Here is a 20214-nt window from a genome sequence, read left to right on the forward strand (position 1 = left end):
AGCAGCAGACGGGATTCCGAGTCTGCGCAATTGAGAGCGATTTATTCAAAAGTTAGAACTCCTCGCTGAAAAGTGATTTTATTTACGAGGTGAGGTGAAATGGGGTTCAGCGTCGCACTCAAGATTATTGTACTTTTATGGAGTCATGCATGAACGTATGTATGTGAGTGTGGCTGCTTGTACTAGTCCTGACTGTTGCCGATTTTAAAGTGCTAGAACACTGAGATACCGAGCCGAGAGCCGCGATGGGGTCCTACAGTCAAGACATGACCCGACATCACGGCCGAGAACATCCAATGTAGCACCAGCACAGCATAACCACTAAACCAGGAAACAAGGCCGGCTACCGTCGAAACATAAAGTGAAAGGGTTATCGGTCTGTTATTACCTCAAGTTGTGGTAATAAAATTATGACGAGTACGTGTATAGATAGGGAAATTATCTGGGAGTACAGCTATATCAACTTTTCAGTCCCAAACCCACGGGAAATGTTTTTAAAAAATCGCAGAAAAATACGAGGGTAATCGGCCACCACAGGACCCCATCGCGGCTCTCGACTATGAGATACTATGCCGCAATTTTACATGAATACCCAACTCTGACACAGAATACTGACTCCGAGCCGACCAGTCCTTCAGCCACTTATGCTGTACGTCAGACAGTGTAACAAGTACCATCTTTTGACGTCTTTTGGAATGACGCGGCCGGGGCTCGAACCGACGACCTCTCCGGGCAGACGCACTAGACCACGGAGGTGATCTTTAATTCACGAAAGGCCATTTATGTGAAACGTATCCTCGCTGTAGTGTTGACGCGTTTTCAGGTTGATGGTATCTTTCATGTCGTTTCACTTCATGGTGACCCTTTCTGGTTGGTATATCTTTTGAAAAACCATGAACTCATTTCACATCGTGGAAAATACAACACAAATACGTAAATATATAGCGATTATTAAACGAACAAGTGTGTCATACTGATTTTACGAAACGAGTGGCATCGCAGTCCACGGCATGCTGATAACATTGATCACTGGCTTGTCTGGTCCAGACTCGGTTATTTACCGGCGGCGTCATACAGGTGGACTATTGTTGGAGTGCGGCGTTACAAAACAAACAGACATAATACACCTTTCATTATTCCTCCATAAAACTTTGCAAATATATCAGGTTGGTAGTACCACAGTGCCTATTGTAATCACAGAAAGTCCTGATAACTGGAGTAAGCCTAAACACACCAAATTAGTCAAAGTCTAACGAACAGCTACATTCTAAAATTAGCAACAATAGCCATGACAGAGAAACATACTTGACCTGTTCCTACGCAGCGATATCTAGTATTTGTCGGCTGAGCTTCTAATTGAGACATGTGTGAAGCCCATTTATGGTGTCCCCCGCCGTGATATTGCTGGAATATTGCTAAAAGCGGCATAAAACCTTACTCACTCACTCTAATTAAGACACACTTCACAACGTTTAACCGACCTGTGAAATGAGCGCGTAAATAATCTACCGAAGAGTACAGTCAATAACGAAGGAACTGTTTCCGTAATTTGTTTGTTTTCCCGACATTTCTAACATCTTGTTTACACTGATGCATAGTTTTCGCATTGAATTTAATCCTACGCATCACTAAATTGTCTAGAATTGTTTCCACAAGGGAAGTAACTCTGCTATACTTATCAGTCGTCATTGTTGGCCTTGCATGCTGACTTGCTGTATTGATTGTTGTCATTAAGGAGTGTGGTTGTGGACAGTGTACATATTTTTCATATTTTTACATAATTACAAAATTAGAATTGTATAATCATTGCAAAAACAGTTTACAGTGCAAGCAATCAATTTGGAAGGCCTATATTGATTTGGATTCTGAGATTGCGTGTAATACTATTTGCAGCAATAATAATGGTTCGCGTGTATTAACGTTAAACTAGAACTGCTTTCCATGTCACCAGGCTACTAGCTCAAGATCATATTTTAGGCGTTGCTGGACAGACTCTAAATGAAAGCAACTTAGATTACAAAAGATTACAGGTTCTCAATTTGCAGAATCAGTGACACTTTCAGCTGACCAGATTTCCACCGGCAAAAGGTCAATGACTCCCCTGAATGCACACTGACGAATTTATTGTACAATGATTATATGAAACTATTCCGTGTTGTCGGGATAATGATGAAATACGTGTAAATTCGTGCACAATGGTTACGTCGAAAAGATTATAAAAATCTTAAATTCTGTCGTTTCTTCTGCCCTCTACATGTATATACTATACTTATGGAAGTCTAGAAGGGACATTGTCGCGTTGTCGGCCTTACAAAAACAAGCAAAAAGTGTTAAAAACACAAACAAAGCGCGACAATGCGACATTTTAGCCACTTGCCGCATTGTGGCGTTGTCACCCTTTGGTAAAATAAAACAAAAGATTATACAAAGCGCGACAATGCAACAATGTCGCTTCTAGGATTTCATACATACTAGATATATAACATATGGATATGCAGTCACACAGCTGTCATTTAATCGATGGATATAGGCCTAAATGAGGCATACTAGTTCAATATGTATTAAAATGTATCGATTATTAATAGTTGATTCGCCTGTGTCAACCGATGTTACGCTATTTCTGGCAACCAACTTGGTTGATGATTTTTTAGCGTTATTTTGAACTTTCTTGTCGTTTTATATACGTTAAATTGAAAAGGTACAATGGCAACTTTACCCCAAACACTCGTTAACCTCTCATAGATGGTGTTATAGCAATACCTACGACTATTGTGTTTCTCCTTCGCCTGGTAGCCATTTTGTATTTTATTTGGAGTTCTGCCCAAAGGTAACCTGCATTAACACTGGTTAACTCAAGTTAATTCAGACCGCCTCCATGGTCTAGTGTCCGCCCGGAGAGAGGAAGGTCCGGGGTTCGATCCCCGGCCGCGTACCATACCAAAAGACGTTAAAAGATGGTACTTGTTGCTACCCTGTCTGGCGCTCGGCATTAAGGGGCTAAAACAAGAACTGGTCGGCTCGGAGGCAGTATACTGTGTCTGAGTGAGGTATTCACGTTAAACTGTGACATGGTATCTCAGTGAGCTAACACTATAAATCGGCATCAGTCCGGACTAATACAAGCAGCCACACACACACGCACACACACACGTACACGCACACACACACACACACACACACACACACGTCACAATAATCTTGGACGCGACGTTAAACCCCATTTCACCTCACCTCAAGTTATTTCAAGTCAACCCTGGGTGCCCAAACTGTTGTTATATCGGTCGAGTCGGTAATAGCGTGTTGATTAAAAATATAAACAATGTGTCGATCATAATGTTTCATCTTCGTATTTCTGAATCAAATATCCACAAATGCCCAGGACACCGCTTGCAATTATTTAGGATATTTAGGTCGACTCATTGTAAAATCTCAACTCGTCGTTATTCTGTTGCCACGGTATGACGAAAATCACGATTAAATAAAGAGACCAGAGGGGGAATCTGTCTCAATTTAAGCCATATTTCTAACATTCCAACAAGCAGCGACAGATAGGCTGTAAGTACTTACAAGGTTAGATTCGTGTATGCGTCCTCCATGCCACATACGTATGTGTGATCTATATACTAGTATTATAAACCATCGCAATAAACACGTGTACATCTGTTACATGCAGGTCATTTCGACATTGTGTGTCAAACAGATGCTTACATTGTATATATTGTATTGTTGATAGAAAATGTATTCTTTAAAATGTTCTCAACTAGTTTTAAAATCGAAACTTTGATACTCTAGTTATTCTAGTGTCCTTCGCTGACAGGTTTTTATTCCTTTAAATCTATGTATAATGTGTCAGTTCTCGTCACGATATGGCTGAAATATTGCCGATGTGACGTTAAATATTAACTCACTCACTTACATTGTAACACACATAACAGGTAAAAAAATAGGTTGGATGTGTACAGTTTATGTTTTGACTTATTGAATGGTAGCCTTAAATTTATTTAATTTTATCGGAAAGAAAACACAGCTATATAAACACATTATTGGTTTGTGGTACGAACGAATATCACTATCAGTTTTTGCTATAAATAAAATTAGCTGTATCAATATAAGGTAATTACACAAACTGTTTTTACGTTGTGATTCATTTTACAAATACTGATAATGACTGAGTCGGTTAAGATCGCTGACTTTGTGTGCTTGCGATTAGGTGCCTCACTCTGGCAGTGTGGGTTCGAATCCCGGATGGGAATGAACCCCCCAAAGTACTAGAATCTGTACTGTTCTAAGAAAGTCTTATCCCAAATATAACACGTGATGTTTGGGTTAGTCTATAGCAATGGAAATGTATCAGTCGATGGATGAGTAATCCACTCAACCATGACCTATGTCATTTTAAGCTGTCTTGACAAGTTGGAGCGACACCTCCGCCGAAAACACACACAAACACACCAGGTCCTTGTAAACATACACCTAGACATGGTGTAAATCAATACATTCATGCTTCATTTAAGATCTGTTCGATGCATAACAGTATTCTCTATGACCAAGAGATGTGTGGTTCGCATGTAAGATGAAAAGTAAAATGTTCTCGTCATCAAATGGCCTGTTTAATTATTACTGATATGTCAATCATTGGCTTTCGAATTCGTCTCCGTATTTTTTACGATTATTTTCGTTCCGAAACAGCCGAAATAAGAAACCATCGATGACCTTAGTCCTGAAAATTCTTGAGTTGCGAAACATTAAGTAAGAAAGATCCTATCTTGTTTGGGGCTGTCCATAGACTCCCGTTCTCATTCTATGATGCATGTAATACACCATTTAATAAACATACAAAATTACGTCTGTAAAAAAATATTAAAATGGATTGAGAGTTGGCAATTGTTGAGAATAAAGAAGCTGTTTAGAATACAGCATAACCATTTTAGTGATTAAACCATTAAACAGAAGAAACCGTTAAATGTGATATTTACAGACATATCCAAAACTAAACTATGTATGTTACTTCATATGTGTATGGATGGGTTCGAAAAGATTACAGGTTACCTTATCAGATACAGTATTTCCTCCCATTCCAGATAAAACTGGCGCATCAGTTCTGATCATCATAGAACTACATGAAACATCAACAATATAACAATAATTGAAATGCAAGAGAATAACCAGTCCAGATCAAATTTGGCGTAAAGTGCAAAATATCATAAAATTTCATGAATGGACAACTGAAATTCAGTGATGACACCAGGTGTTCGCACGGGTAAGCATGTCCTGCCCAACAGGGAGCACGCACCATTCACACAATTTGCATAAAAAAAGCACAGGAAAGATGTAAAACAACATAACAACATATTTGGGTGAAGACTACTTTATTCTAGAACAGAATAGAAACCAATAACGTTCTTCCGAACCTTCACATTTCAAGATACTTTTTCATATTTATACACATCATCAACTGAAATTTCTTGACTTAACGATACCAGGACGAAGAATTGGTCACTTTTACTCATCAAATATTTTCCCTTTCGTGGGTTCCAGGAATGCATTAAAATCAGCAGAAGGAAAATGGACTACACCCATGCCAAAGATGGATTCACGTCTTTCAACGATCCCCTTAAACATGTCACCAACATGAAGCACGTGACTCAGAGTGTAGACACGTCTTGGTGTCTGCATCCGAAGATTGTGTTGCGATTTCGGATTTTCTCGTTCATTGCCCTCATCAACCTTCAACATCTCACCCACCTGAGGATGCCGCCATTGACATACACGGCACAATGAAGAGCAAACAACCATGAAACTCTGCAAAGTTATAAGGATGGGTAGGACTGGTGCCAATGTATTATTATCAAAGACATTTAAACTTATTTATCCTAAGTCTTAACATATGTTGACAACTGGGCTTAAAAACATCAAATAAATCAAATACTAATAAGACAAATATTTCCTCATAGCTATATTCTTCAATTAACAACAGTAACCATGGCAGGGGTATATACTTGTCCTGTACAACAGGACAAGCAATATCTGTTCTTTTTCTGGTGAGGTTTTAATTATGGCCTGTCCACTTCACATTTTACCGACCTGTGTCATGAAGAGAAATTAATCTACCAAAGAGTAGGGTCAATAATGAAGGAACTCTTGAATGATCCCAGCCAAGGCCCATAGTCATTCTTGAATGATTCCAGTCTAGGCCCAAGTCGCTATCTACCAAAGAGTACGGTCAATAATGAAGGAACTCTTGAATGATCCCAGCCAATGCCCATAGTCATTCTTGAATGATTCCAGCCTAGGCCCAAGTCACTATCTACCAGAGAGTACGGTCAATAATGAAGGAACTCTTGAATGATCCCAGCCAAGGCCCATAGTCATTCTTGAATGATTCCAGCCTAGGCCCAAGTCACTATCTACCAAAGAGTACGGTCAATAATGAAGGAACTCTTGAATGATCCCAGCCAAGGCCCATAGTCATTCTTGAATGATTCCAGCCTAGGCCCAAGTCACTATCTACCAAAGAGTACGGTCAATAATGAAGGAACTCTTGAATGATCCCAGCCAAGGCCCATAGTCATTCTTGAATGATTCCAGCCTAGGCCCAAGTCACTATCTACCAAAGAGTACGGTCAAGAATGAAGGAACTCTTGAATGATACCAGCCAAGGCCCATAGTCACTCTTGAATGATTCCAATCTAGGCCCAAGTCGCTTGGCCCAAAAGTGATTTGAGCTAGGATTGAGTTGGGCCTCCTACACCGGTGTTAATGCGTTTTGTCTTCTGTTTGACACAGTCTGAAAGTAATACTTTTACAAGTAAGTAAAGTGATAAATTGATTTAAGCATAACTATTGCTGACACTGCGTAAAATATGGCTAATGTATTGCTATCAATTCCTATCTTTGAACAATCACTTTCTTTGACAATCTCTTAAGGATGTTTGAACTAACAGCTGAAAGAGCGCACCTGTTAAAGTAGGTGGCTCGCCTGTTTATGTGTCACTTATCACAGACAGATTAGAACAACTTAGAAAGCAATAAAAAGATGAATAACTCCTGACATTGGTTTAGATTAAATGTAGTAGGTAAGTATGTGTATTTATTACATAGCGTCCCTCACCTTGTATTTATATCATAGAGGCTCGACGCACTCTGTTTTTGGCTAACATTTACTTGATTATTAATAATGTTTGAATAGTCAGTTCATAATTATACATGATTTGTGATAAGTTTAAACTTGATCGGAAGCTGAGTGAATGTCTTTTTACGCCGTATCGATTTTCGTGCTATATCTGTGCGGTCTGTAATGATCGAGCCAGGACCCCGTTTCCCATAGTGATCTTAGCGATAAGACGATCTTAACTGCCATGCTTTAACATAGACTTGTATACGACAATCGAAGCGCTAAGATAGTTTTGTGAAACTGGACACTGGACTGATAGTATGACGAACTACATCGGAATACAAGCGTCATCGTGCTTTAACTATACTAATTCAAAGCAAAATTATACATTATTTCACAACATAGATACATAGACAGAGCAAACATTATTTCGTAATTCTATAACCTCAAACAGTATGAATGAAGCTTAAAAAACCCCGCCAATGTCGAACTTTAAAAATAGTCACGGCCGTAGAACTCGAAGAGATGTAGTCAAACAAAAGTGCAATCGATGATTCCAGTAACCTACATTCACACATCAACGTCAAATAGTACAATAATGACGCCAGATTACATGTCACCCTCGTGGAACACAATGACCACCATTAACCTTCACGATGGGTTTCCATTGAATGTGTTCCAGTGTGGGAGACATAATGCTGACTCAACTGGGTTTCCTGGTTTTCTTCACTTGCTCTGCGCTGTCCTGGGACCCGGATGCTGGAATAGTTGTTTCTTTCACCAAACGCCCAGGCGCAAAGGCAATCGCTTCATCCAATCAGGATAAAGCCAACCTCGTCATTGACAGCAAGGACAGCACCCACTGGACCTCTGAGCCATGTCTGCCTATGAATTACATCAATAACAAGGACCTCAACGTGCTGTTCAACGCATGTCAAGAAGGACGTTGCACAACATCAACAGGATCGACAAGCGTGCCTTCTGCAACAGATGCTAATTGGAAAACGGTCTTCAAAGCTGGGGTCAGTAATGGACAGGCAGAACTTCATATAAGATTGAACAAAGATACCCCTCTGAAACTTGTATCCCTTCAAGGTAAATTCCACGGACCCACAACTCTGACTGTTGATCACGGTAACGACCACAAAACTATTAAAGTCCTAAATCCCCAGGATGACTACCAGAAAGAGACTCTGGCCCTGAATAACGCATCTGCGCTCGGTATTTCTCTCACATCAAGTCAGTCTTTCTCCTTGGAGGAAATAGGAGCTCTTGGTCAACAAGGATGCGTCGATCGTCTAGTGATAGACCTTGGCTCAGTGGAGACTCTTGGTTCAATCAGAGTTCGATCCTGGCCAGGAGAAGAAACATACTACTCCAGGTTGATGACGTCCCTTGACATGAAAACCTGGTACACCGTGACCGATATTGACCCCAAACTTGTTAATGCCCAATATTACAAGGTAGACCCTCCCGTGCGGGCGCGGTACGTTGCCATTGAGCATGACATCCATGACAAAGACTGGGTTAAATCGTTTGTTTGGGAACTTGATGCATTTGGCACTGATGGAGCCTGGGGTCCACCCCCAACTCCTAAGCCGAATCCTGATAGTTTTCATCAGATGTTTGGAGTAAATGGAATCTGGGGCTGGGGTCTTAAAGGACAGGTTCTACATCCTGGACAGGGGGCCTTCCTGTACAGCCAGGTTGCCTCTCATGCCAGGAACTACCATCAAATAGGGTGGGACATTGCGAAGCTTGGGGACAGAGCTGGGTATGACATCATGGCACAGGGACATGGGACCAGTGCCAAGTCTTGGGTGAACTGGGATACAGAGTATGGTATTTGGGTAAAGGCGAACTTGTCAATCGACGTCTCCATCCAGTTTAAAGCTGACAAGTACCCACCAAACCTATGGACCAACCCGAAGCAAGAGGCATACCAGTTTGGTAAGGATTTCGCTGCTCACTTTGGACCTACAAAAGGCAATGGTCTTGTCACGGCAGCTGAAGTGGGAAATGAACCATGGGATTATCTTCACGATTTCTACGCCACAGTTCTTGAGGGAATGGCTAAAGGCCTCAAAGATGGAGATCCCGGTATCAAGGTCCTTCCTGCCGCACTCCAGTCATTTGACAAAACTGCAGAGAACCCTCCATGGCATGCCAACTATATCGGTACAAGGGTGACCGAGGCAATTGCTCCATACATTGATGTGCTGAATGAACATGTATATAGTTTTGTAACTAAACCAAACGGCACTCGCATTCTATCTTACCCTGAAGATCATATGAGTGAGTTCAACGGCATGAAAAGTATGGTCAGATGGCGAGACGTGAACATGCCCAACACCCCTGTGTGGATCACCGAGTACGGCTGGGACTGTGCTGGAGCCGGGGAAACCTGCACCTACTCCGAGTGTGTGTCTGAACGGGCGGCAGCACTGTACGGCGTCCGGGCTCTCTTGATCATGGCTAGAATGGGTAGGTACAGGTACAGTGAAGCCTTGTTAGATAATTCCGTGTGACGGTTTTTGGACCAAATGTGTGTCCGTATACAGTGTAAAGACGTACCTGAGGAGTTTGTGCCTGACGTTTCGGAACCACGTTTATTGTTGATTGCTGTTGCATTTGAGGTACTGCGGGCTCCACTCTGGGACTGGGACACAATTTCGTTAAAAAAACACTGTGAGAGACACAAGTTTTGCCTTGCTTGTAGATGTCGCTCGGCGCCATAACCTGCTGTGTCAGCTTGCACTCACTGTACTGCATATGCTTATTTCAAGTCTGACGAAAACAGACATGTTTGCACGAGAATGTATTTACGTATTAATTATCCCATTCCCATAGGGATTCTGGGTCAGAATAAGCCCCCAAAACTGGATGGTTGCAACGATCGGCTGATTGTGTTTCATCGTACTCTTACTGAATGGATCGTTACTTAAGAAATCAGCCATTTGTTTTTACAGCTGTCTCCGTTTTCTATAGGCAGAAATGACATAGCTGGAGTAAAACTGCATTCTCTTACTCATGCATCTATGTGTTTCAGGTATTCAAAGAGCTACCTGGTTTTACTTTGAAAATCACGCGACGGCTGAATGCCCGCAACCGCGGATTTTCTGTCGCAGCGGCCTCACGGGATCCAAGGAGGTCAACTTTGCCAAGAAGAAGGTCTTTGATATCCACAAAGCCTTCCTTGACTACGTGGGCAACACACACTTCCTGCAGGTCGTCAAAGAGGACAATGATGCCTATGTCTATCTCCTTGGTGATGTGAAACATGGATCTGGCTCTCCCATGGCAACCCACGTTGTAGCTTGGCGACCTATCAATGCCGACGACACTTCATCTCAGTCTGTTTCTTTGAACCTACGAGCTCATCCTAAGTCTGCTAAATACATCACTCCTGATGGTCTGACCACGGCCCCAACACCGTCATCCAGCGGTGGACACTGGGTGGTCAGTCTCAAGTCTGAACCTATTATAGTTGAGGTCAACAGCTTTGCTGTGTCTGGTGGAGTCAGCCCTGTTGGCTAAATCTATATAAATATATTACAATGTTGAAACGCTTGTCGGAGTTTTATTGAAGGATGTTTACAATCCAGTGAGAGCAGCAGCACCTAACATGTAGCTGAGTTACGTAATCGAGCGTCAACCGCTATTAATAAACTTCAAGTCGAGGTGTCCTTATATCCTTATACACGTACAAATCTTAACTAGATCTTAATTCTGAACTATCAGACCCCGGTAGATTGTATGAATAATAATGAAGGCGTTCGTGAAAAGGTGAGCGTTACCTGCCAAGCCTGTCTCAAACACATGCAAAGGCAAGTCAACTGTTCACCTAAACAAAAACGAGAACATATGGTACAATTAAAAACAAGGAATTGCATTAGACATCACTTTGGTAACTGGTCAAATTTGGAAATGTCTTCCACGATCAGGTCTACCTTAAAATGTTTTGAATGCTGTAACCCTGATCAAACACCTTTTGAGCAAAGGTCGCATGATACACATTGAAATCTGCTTTATTGTACCTCAAAAGTTGTTAATGTAGACACCAAATACAAATTGGTAACACGAATATAAATTGTCCATGCCAATTCGATAATGTTGATGACATAATGTTTATTGAATATAAACCATTGTTAGTAAAGAGGGCTAGAGTACATCCACCAATTCATGGGTACACAAAATGTAGTGCAAATACAATTGTTGACATCGTGTTCTTGGGTTTTGAAGTTTTGATCAGTTTCCCTAAATGTCCTACCGGTGGGGCTGGATACGCTCACCTTTTCGCGAACACCTGGCGTGAACACATGCTAATGATATAGTCGGAATTGTACAATCGACTCTGCTTTATGCAGAGACTTCCATTGGATATGGAAAGGGTTTTGTCGCTATATTTATAGGAAGAAATTATTTCTGGCTCTTTCAAAATAAGGTAAATTCAATGTTGAACATTCCTAGAATTTATCAGTGGAAAATAATTATTTGTATGGAAAACAGGGGACGTTTTCCCTGGCCTGGCCAGAATGTAGTCATACCCAGAAAAGGAGTTTAACATTTCAGTGTTATGGTCTTAAACCTCGCGGTCACGCAGTCATGAAACAACACAGCCCTGGTCTCTTGAAACATGATGATGTGTAGAACCTTTTCGCTCAGTCTTTCTGAAGAAAGAATCTTCATGAATATATAATGTTGCCATTGTCATAATGAACACTGGATTAATTGATTGTAGGTACGTGTGGTGATTCCTTATCTATTGAACGAATTGTTGTTTTCGTGGTCAAGGTCAAGATACCAGATAGTAGGACAAAAGAACGGAATTCATGATTGCAAATGTTTGGTCATATGGCAAAAACTCACCTTAAAGTACAACCACAGACAATAAGTTTCTCAACATTTATCCAAAAATGATTTCTGTCATTATTTGATTTTTTTTGTGTGTGTGTTTTATTTAGTAGCTCAACAACATAAATGGATCTAACGAACCTTCCATAGTTACAAAGAGTTTCAAATTCATTTATGTTAAATGAGGATCAATATGGCTCCGTGGTCTAGAGGTAGAGCGTCCGTGCGGAGAGCGGAAGGTCCGGGGTTCGATCATACCAAAAGACGTTAAAAGATTGTACTTGTTGTTACCCTGTCTGGCGCTCGGCATTAAGGGGCTAAAACAAGGACTGGTTGGCTCGGAGGGAGTATACTGTGTCTGAGTGGGTATTCCCGTTAAGCTAGCACTATAAATCGGCATCAGCCCGGACTAGTACAAGCAGCCACACAAACACACATACGTACATGCACGTCGCTGTATAAGTGCAATAATCTTGGACGCGACGTTAAACCCTATTTCACCTCACCCACCTTATATTTGAACATTTGAAGTTGTTTCACTTTTAGATCAAATTTATGCATTATTGAATCGACATCAAAGACAGTGCGTCGCAATTTTTGATAACATTGTGTATTTTACTGTCTTGATTTGCAACTATTATTGACGTCCAAACTTTTATAAAGTGAAATAAATTATGATATTTTAATAAAGTATTTTCAGATTCCTAAGCTGGCTCAAAAGTAGATTTTAAAATATCTCATGAAATCCATTTTGTAAAAAGAAACATTTAAAATAAAACATTTTAGCTATGTTCTTGATCACTATCAGTTAAAAGGAAGTTATTTGTTAGTGTAGTAGTTTATTCAAAAAGTAATATAGTGATAAAAATATAATGTGCTGAGGTAAGGTATTTCAGTTTCAATTGTCTGAATTGGTACAGTCAATATATTTTTAAATACACAGAATCATGGGAACAACCACCTGCATTTATTGGCATGTATTGTTCCGGGGCATTCATGTCTACCTCACAAGGTTTGGGTGAAAGACATTTCAGCGGCATATGCCTAAATGAAGAGGAATCGTTTCATGTCTACCTCACAAGGTTTGGGTGAAAGACATTTCAGCGGCATATGCCTAAATGAAGAGGAATCGTTTCATGTCTACCTCACAAGGTTTGGGTGAAAGACATTTCAGCGGCATATGCCTAAATGAAGAGGAATCGTTTCATGTCTACCTCACAAGGTTTGGGTGAAAGACATTTCAGCGGCATATGCCTAAATGAAGAGGAATCGTTTCATGTCTACCTCACAAGATTTGGGTGAAAGACATTTCAGCGGCATATGCCTAAATGAAGAGGAATCGTTTCATGTCTACCTCACAAGGTTTGGGTGAAAGACATTTCAGCGGCATATGCCTAAATGAAGAGGAATCGTTTCATGTCTACCTCACAAGGTTTGGGTGAAAGACATTTTAGCGGCATATGCCTAAATGAAGAGGAATCGTTTCATGTCTACCTCACAAGATTTGGGTGAAAGACATTTCAGCGGCATATGCCTAAATGAAGAGGAATCGTTTCATGTCTACCTCACAAGATTTGGGTGAAAGACATTTCAGCGGCATATGCCTAAATGAAGAGGAATCGTTTCATGTCTACCTCACAAGGTTTGGGTGAAAGACATTTCAGCGGCATATGCCTAAATGAAGAGGAATCGTTTCATGTCTACCTCACAAGGTTTGGGTGAAAGACATTTCAGCGGCATATGCCTAAATGAAGAGGAATCGTTTCATGTCTACCTCACAAGATTTGGGTGAAAGATATTTCAGCGGCATATGCCTACATGAAGAGGAATCGTTTCATGTCTACCTCACAAGGTTTGGGTGAAAGACATTTCAGCGGCATATGCCTAAATGAAGAGGAATCGTTTCATGTCTACCTCACAAGATTTGGGTGAAAGACATTTCAGCGGCATATGCCTAAATGAAGAGGAATCGTTTCATGTCTACCTCACAAGGTTTGGGTGAAAGACATTTCAGCGGCATATGCCTAAATGAAGAGGAATCGTTTCATGTCTACCTCACAAGGTTTGGGTGAAAGACATTTCAGCGGCATATGCCTAAATGAAGAGGAATCGTTTCATGTCTACCTCACAAGGTTTGGGTGAAAGACATTTCAGCGGCATATGCCTAAATGAAGAGGAATCGTTTCATGTCTACCTCACAAGGTTTGGGTGAAAGACATTTCAGCGGCATATGCCTAAATGAAGAGGAATCGTTTCATGTCTACCTCACAAGGTTTGGGTGAAAGACATTTCAGCGGCATATGCCTAAATGAAGAGGAATCGTTTCATGTCTACCTCACAAGGTTTGGGTGAAAGACATTTCAGCGGCATATGCCTAAATGAAGAGGAATCGTTTCATGTCTACCTCACAAGGTTTGGATGAAAGACATTTCAGCGGCATATGCCTTAATGAAGAGGAGTCGTTTCATGTCTACCTCACAAGGTTTGGGTGAAAGACGTTTCAGCGGCATATGCCTAAATGAAGAGGAATCGTTTCATGTCTACCTCACAAGGTTTGGGTGAAAGACTTTTCAGCGGCATATGCCTAAATGAAGAGGAATCGTTTCATGTCTACCTCACAAGGTTTGGGTGAAAGACATTTCAGCGGCATATGCCTAAATGAAGAGGAATCGTTTCATGTCTACCTCACAAGATTTGGGTGAAAGACATTTCAGCGGCATATGCCTAAATGAAGAGGAATCGTTTCATGTCTACCTCACAAGGTTTGGGTGAAAGACATTTCAGCGGCATATGCCTAAATGAAGAGGAATCGTTTCATGTCTACCTCACAAGGTTTGGGTGAAAGACATTTCAGCGGCATATGCCTAAATGAAGAGGAATCGTTTCATGTCTACCTCACAAGGTTTGGGTGAAAGACATTTCAGAGGCATATGCCTAAATGAAGAGGAATCGTTTCATGTCTACCTCACAAGGTTTGGGTGAAAGACATTTCAGCGGCATATGCCTAAATGAAGAGGAATCGTTTCATGTCTACCTCACAAGGTTTGGATGAAAGACATTTCAGCGGCATATGCCTAAATGAAGAGGAGTCGTTTCATGTCTACCTCACAAGGTTTGGGTGAAAGACATTTCAGCGGCATATGCCTAAATGAAGAGGAATCGTTTCATGTCTACCTCACAAGGTTTGGGTGAAAGACATTTCAGCGGCATATGCCTAAATGAAGAGGAATCGTTTCATGTCTACCTCACAAGGTTTGGGTGAAAGACATTTCAGCGGCATATGCCTAAATGAAGAGGAATCGTTTCATGTCTACCTCACAAGGTTTGGGTGAAAGACATTTCAGCGGCATATGCCTAAATGAAGAAGAATCGTTTCATGTCTACCTCACAAGGTTTGGGTGAAAGACATTTCTGCGGCATATGCCTAAATGAAGAGGAATCGTTTCAGCACAAAGAGCTAAGTTCCAATGGTTCTATCAAATCAATGTAACCAGCAGGGTGTATTTATGAATAATGTAAACATTGTCATAACTTGAACCTTTTTTTTATCTAATTACATTTGTATTTGAATAGTCTCTATAACCTTTTACTAAGAATTATTTCCATACATGTTGTTTTATTATGTTGGGCACAAACACTTATAAATAACTTGTCCATAAATAGTTATTAAATATGAAATCATGTATACAGAAGAATACAGATGTAAGAATTATGATATATACGAGCAGCCTAGTTCTAGGTGTGCTGCTTCGTTACAACAAGGCCTGGGTCTGGTTCACAACATGATTGCGGCCGTTGTGTAGTCCAGTGACCAAAACCTTAGCATGACTTGATATCTTTATCTACAGTTTGCTGATTGGACGGTGAGGTATATTTAGTCCTACATATCTGGCCTGAAGAGCCACTAGGTCCTTGATAACAGGTAAGCAGACCATTAACGTTTTTACTCTCGTTCATGAGGCGGACTAATTTCTGAAGTATAATTATTTTGATGTCAAATTCTGTCTGAGAGTTACTATTTCCTTTCTTGGACCCATCCATTATTCTAATCTTAGCAGTTTAGGTTGTACATCTCGGATGATAGTTATTTTTTAATGTATACATGTATTAAAAGTTATAAGTTTTAATGTGACACAGTGGCCTTCTGTTCATGACTAAATGCATGTACCCTTTATAAAAGCTGTGATACTGAATGACAGAATACCCATTTCTGCTGAATGAGGTTTTTATTTTTCCACATTGTTACGAGGTCATTTCCAAATTCAAACGCAAAGTTAAAACCAGAAATGGTTTAGGATAGAACTACAGTATGAAATCAGTAAATGACAACAAAAGATCAATGAATAATTAACAAAATATATTAATACACAGAATCTTAGGTTCACAATCAAAAACGTCAATACAATGGGTAACAATAAGTCCCGGTGACAATAAGTAACAGGCCCAGTAGAGCAGTGCACTCACGAATGTCGCGAATTTGTCCCTGTCAAATAACTGGAGAGTTATAGTGTTGGAAGCTGGCAGGAATCCTCTGTTTTCAAATTTCCCGTCCGCAATGGGCAGGTAGATAAGACGCAAATCAGGTCATAAAAGATCTCTAATCGCACTTGTGTACATCCCAGATAAAGGTACAGAAAGCATTCTGGAAACATCTCGAACGATCAAGTCTGTCCCGTGTTTGACAACAACCAACGTCAGATACCTCTAAATCCCATTTCAGGCTTAATACGGCACTTGATATTTTCGAGCTCCTCGGTCATTTGCTGCCACTGACCATCACTACCAGTAAACCCAAAGCACTGTCTATTGCCACATAACATCATCGCCATGCATAATATAATATAACTACAGATTTATATAGCGCTGGTATCCAGTTCGAAGCGCTTCATTTGAGTCTACACAAAAAAGAGACATTACACAGCTAGGAAAACACAAAAGCCTCAATACTCCAAGAAAGATTTGGTGAAAAGATAGGTTTTGAGTCTTGATCGGAACAAAGAAGGACTGTCAATGTTCCTGATATCCAATGGCAGCCTACTCCATAGCTCAGGGGCAACTTTGGCGAAACTCCGACCACCAAAAGTCGCCGTTCTAACACTAGGCACAGAGAGTAGGAACTGGCAGCTTGATCTGAGAGATCTCCCAGGCACGTACTCTTCAAGAAGCTCGCTGATATAAGTTGGTTTTTGATTGTGTCTCGCATTGAACACAATCAGCATCACTTTATACTGGATTCTCTCATTGATTTTGAGCCAGTGGAGGTTCCGTAGAATCGGTGTGATATGGTCAAACTTTTTAGATTTAGTAACCAGCCTGGCAGCACAGTTTTGAACTCTTTGAAGTTTAGTCAAAAGGTTTTGGGGAAGGCCGATGAGTAGTCCATTACAGAAATCTAGATGTGAGAAGCAGCTGTTTTTGCATTTATACACTGGCGAATCTGTCCAATATTGAGTAACTGTCTTTCCTTCTTTCAGACAGGTTGCAGCATGCATCTCCTTTCCATTCTCTTGTTAGTGACAGGCAGCCACGTGATGGGCTGGGATCCTGACGCGGGTTTGATAGGTTCATACACGAAAAGACCTGGGGCAAAGGTCATTGCCTCATCCAATCAGAAAGATGCTGATTTGGTAATTGACAACAAAGATGGCACCCACTGGACTTCAGAAGGATGTCTACCAATGCAATACATTCCTCATGCAGAGTTGAATGTTTTGTTAAATGCCTGCCAGAAAGGTCATTGTTCCAGCTCATCGGGTTCTTCGGGGATAGCATCCGCTACTGATGGAAACTGGGGTACAGCTTTTAGATCTAACGTTGTTAACGGTAAAGCTGAACTTCATATCAAACTTGATAGTGATATTCCTCTTCGGTTCGTCACGTTGCAGGGAAATTTTGGTGGGCAGGCGACCTTGACCGTTGATCATGGCAATGACCATAAGACAGTGAAAGTCATGGACACTAAGGATGACTATCACAAAGAGACGCTGCCTCTGAATAATGCCACTGCATCGGGAATTTCAATAACTTCAAGCCAGGCATTCACCATTCAAGAAATAGGTGCTCTTGGTATTTTAGGATGTGTCGATCGTCTGATAGTAGACCTTGGTTCAGTGGAGACTCTTGGATCTATCAGAGTTCGATCCTGGCCAGGAACAGAAACATACTATTCAAGACTGATGACATCACTTGACATGAAAACTTGGCATAAAATTACAGACATCAATCCAAAAATTGTTAATGTACAATTGTTCAAGATAGATCCACCTGTTCAGGCCAGGTACGTTGCTGTTGAACACGACATCCATACTGAAGACTGGGTTAAATCCTATGTCTGGGAACTGGATGCCTTTGGAGCAGATGGAAACTGGGGACCAGCACCATCACCTAAGCCGAATACCAAATCCCTGCACCAGATGTTTGGTGTGAACGGCATCTGGGGATGGGGATCTCGAGGTCCGAGTGTAAACTTAAAGCCGGGTCAAGGAGCTTACCTGTACGATAAAGTGGCCTCTCATGCCAGGAACTACCATCAGCTCGGGTGGGATGTGAAAGCACCCGGCAACAGGGCTGGGTATGACCAAATGGCACAAGGTCATGGAACCAACTCCCTACCTTGGGTAAACTGGGACACAGAGTACGACATTTGGGTGAAGGCTAATTTGTCGGTTGATGCCTCCATTCAGTTCAAGGCCGACAAGTACCCTCCAAATGTTTGGAAAAACCCAAAACAAGACGCGTATCAATTCGGTAAAGATTTTGCTGCTCATTTCGGACCTACAAATGGCAATGGTTTTATCACGGCAGCTGAAGTGGGAAATGAACCATGGGATTATCTTCACGATTTCTACGCCACAATTCTTGAAGGAATGGCTAAAGGCCTCAAAGATGGAGACCCAGGAATCAAGGTCCTCCCTGCAGCGTTTCAGGCTTATGACAAAACTGCTGAAAACCCTCCATGGCATGCCAACTATATCGGTACAAGGGTGACCGAGGCAATTGCTCCCTACATTGATGTGCTGAATGATCACGTGTACAGCTTTGTAACACTGCCAAATGGCACACGTATTATGTCTCACCCAGAGCATCCCCTAAGTATGTTCAACAGCATGAAAAACATGGTCAGATGGCGAGACGTGAACATGCCCAACACCCCTGTGTGGATCACCGAGTACGGCTGGGACTGTGCTGGAGCCGGGGAAACCTGCACCTACTCCGAGTGTGTGTCTGAACGAGCGGCAGCACTGTACGGCGTCCGGGCTCTCTTGATCATGGCCCGGCTAGGTACATTCCTTTCTCTCTCAATCATCTTTGAAACCTGTAATAATTGAAACAAGTTGTATTTAAAAGTGACAATGTCATTTCAGAAATTGAGCCTTACATTTGTTTGACATTTTTACTGATGTTCTATGCATTCAGGTATTGAGAGGGCAACCTGGTTTTTCTACGCCAACCTGGATAAGGCGGAATGCAGTCCTGCAGCCCAGCACATTTTCTGTCGCAGCGGCCTCACGGGATCCAAGGAGGTCAACTTTGCCAAGAAGAAGGTCTTTGATATCCACAAAGCCTTCCTTGACTACGTGGGCAACACTCATTTCCTGCAGGTCGTCAAAGAGGACAATGATGCCTATGTCTATCTCCTTGGTGACATGAAACATGGATCTGGCTCTCCCATGGCAACCCACGTTGTAGCTTGGCGACCTATCAATGGTGACGACAATTCATCTCAGTCTGTTTCTTTGAACCTACGAGCTCACCCTAAGTCTGCTAAATACATCACTCCTGATGGTCTGACCACGGCCCCAACACCGTCATCCAGCGGTGGACACTGGGTGGTCAGTCTCAAATCTGAACCTATTATAGTTGAGGTCAACAGCTTTGCTGTGTCTGGTGGTGTCAGTCCTGTTGGCTAAATTTATATAAATATATTACAACGTTGAAACGCTTGTCGGAGTTTAATTGAAGGATGTTTACAATCCAGTGAGAGCAGCAGCACCTAACATGTAGCTGAGTTACGTATTCGAGCGTCAACCGCTATTAATAATCCTCAGGTCGAGGTGTCCTTATATCCTTATACAAGTATATATTTCAACAAGACATCTCTGAATCATCAGTCCCCGGTAGATTGTATGAATAATAATTAATAAACGCGACAAATCCATAGTTCATTATACGATTCCGACTACAAGGTTGTGTTTGCGAAGCACTATCAAATAAAATAAACATTGGCGAACTAAGTATGTTGGAAT

General features: G+C 41.4%; 2 protein-coding genes across 2 annotated transcripts; both read left to right on the forward strand.

Moving 5' to 3' along the window:
* The first annotated feature begins 7770 nt into the window (after nt 1-7770).
* On the forward strand, nt 7771-10879 carry LOC124134097. Its single transcript, XM_046498744.2, has 2 exons — nt 7771-9598; nt 10164-10879. Exons 1-2 carry the CDS (start codon nt 7786-7788, stop codon nt 10649-10651), a joined length of 2301 nt encoding a protein of 766 aa, XP_046354700.2. The 5' UTR covers nt 7771-7785; the 3' UTR covers nt 10652-10879.
* Nucleotides 10880-17442: 6563 nt separating this feature from the next.
* LOC124134096 lies at nt 17443-19907 on the forward strand. Its single transcript, XM_046498743.2, has 2 exons — nt 17443-19249; nt 19385-19907. The coding sequence occupies exons 1-2, from the start codon at nt 17455-17457 to the stop codon at nt 19876-19878; spliced, it is 2289 nt and encodes a 762-aa protein (XP_046354699.2). The 5' UTR covers nt 17443-17454; the 3' UTR covers nt 19879-19907.
* The last annotated feature ends 307 nt before the right edge of the window (nt 19908-20214 follow it).

The sequence above is a fragment of the Haliotis rufescens genome, unplaced genomic scaffold (genome assembly GCF_023055435.1).
Source record: "Haliotis rufescens isolate VD_foot unplaced genomic scaffold, xgHalRufe1.0.p SCAF_1, whole genome shotgun sequence".
In the NCBI taxonomy this organism is placed as follows: domain Eukaryota; kingdom Metazoa; phylum Mollusca; class Gastropoda; order Lepetellida; family Haliotidae; genus Haliotis; species Haliotis rufescens.

Coding starts and splice junctions, on each gene's coding strand:
- LOC124134097 (XM_046498744.2), top strand. CDS start 7,786: ATGTGTTCCAGTGTGGGAGACATAATGCTGACTCAACTGGGTTTCCTG. Junction 9,599..10,163: donor CTTGATCATGGCTAGAATGG/GTAGGTACAGGT, acceptor TATGTGTTTCAG/GTATTCAAAGAGCTACCTGG.
- LOC124134096 (XM_046498743.2), top strand. CDS start 17,455: ATGCATCTCCTTTCCATTCTCTTGTTAGTGACAGGCAGCCACGTGATG. Junction 19,250..19,384: donor CTTGATCATGGCCCGGCTAG/GTACATTCCTTT, acceptor CTATGCATTCAG/GTATTGAGAGGGCAACCTGG.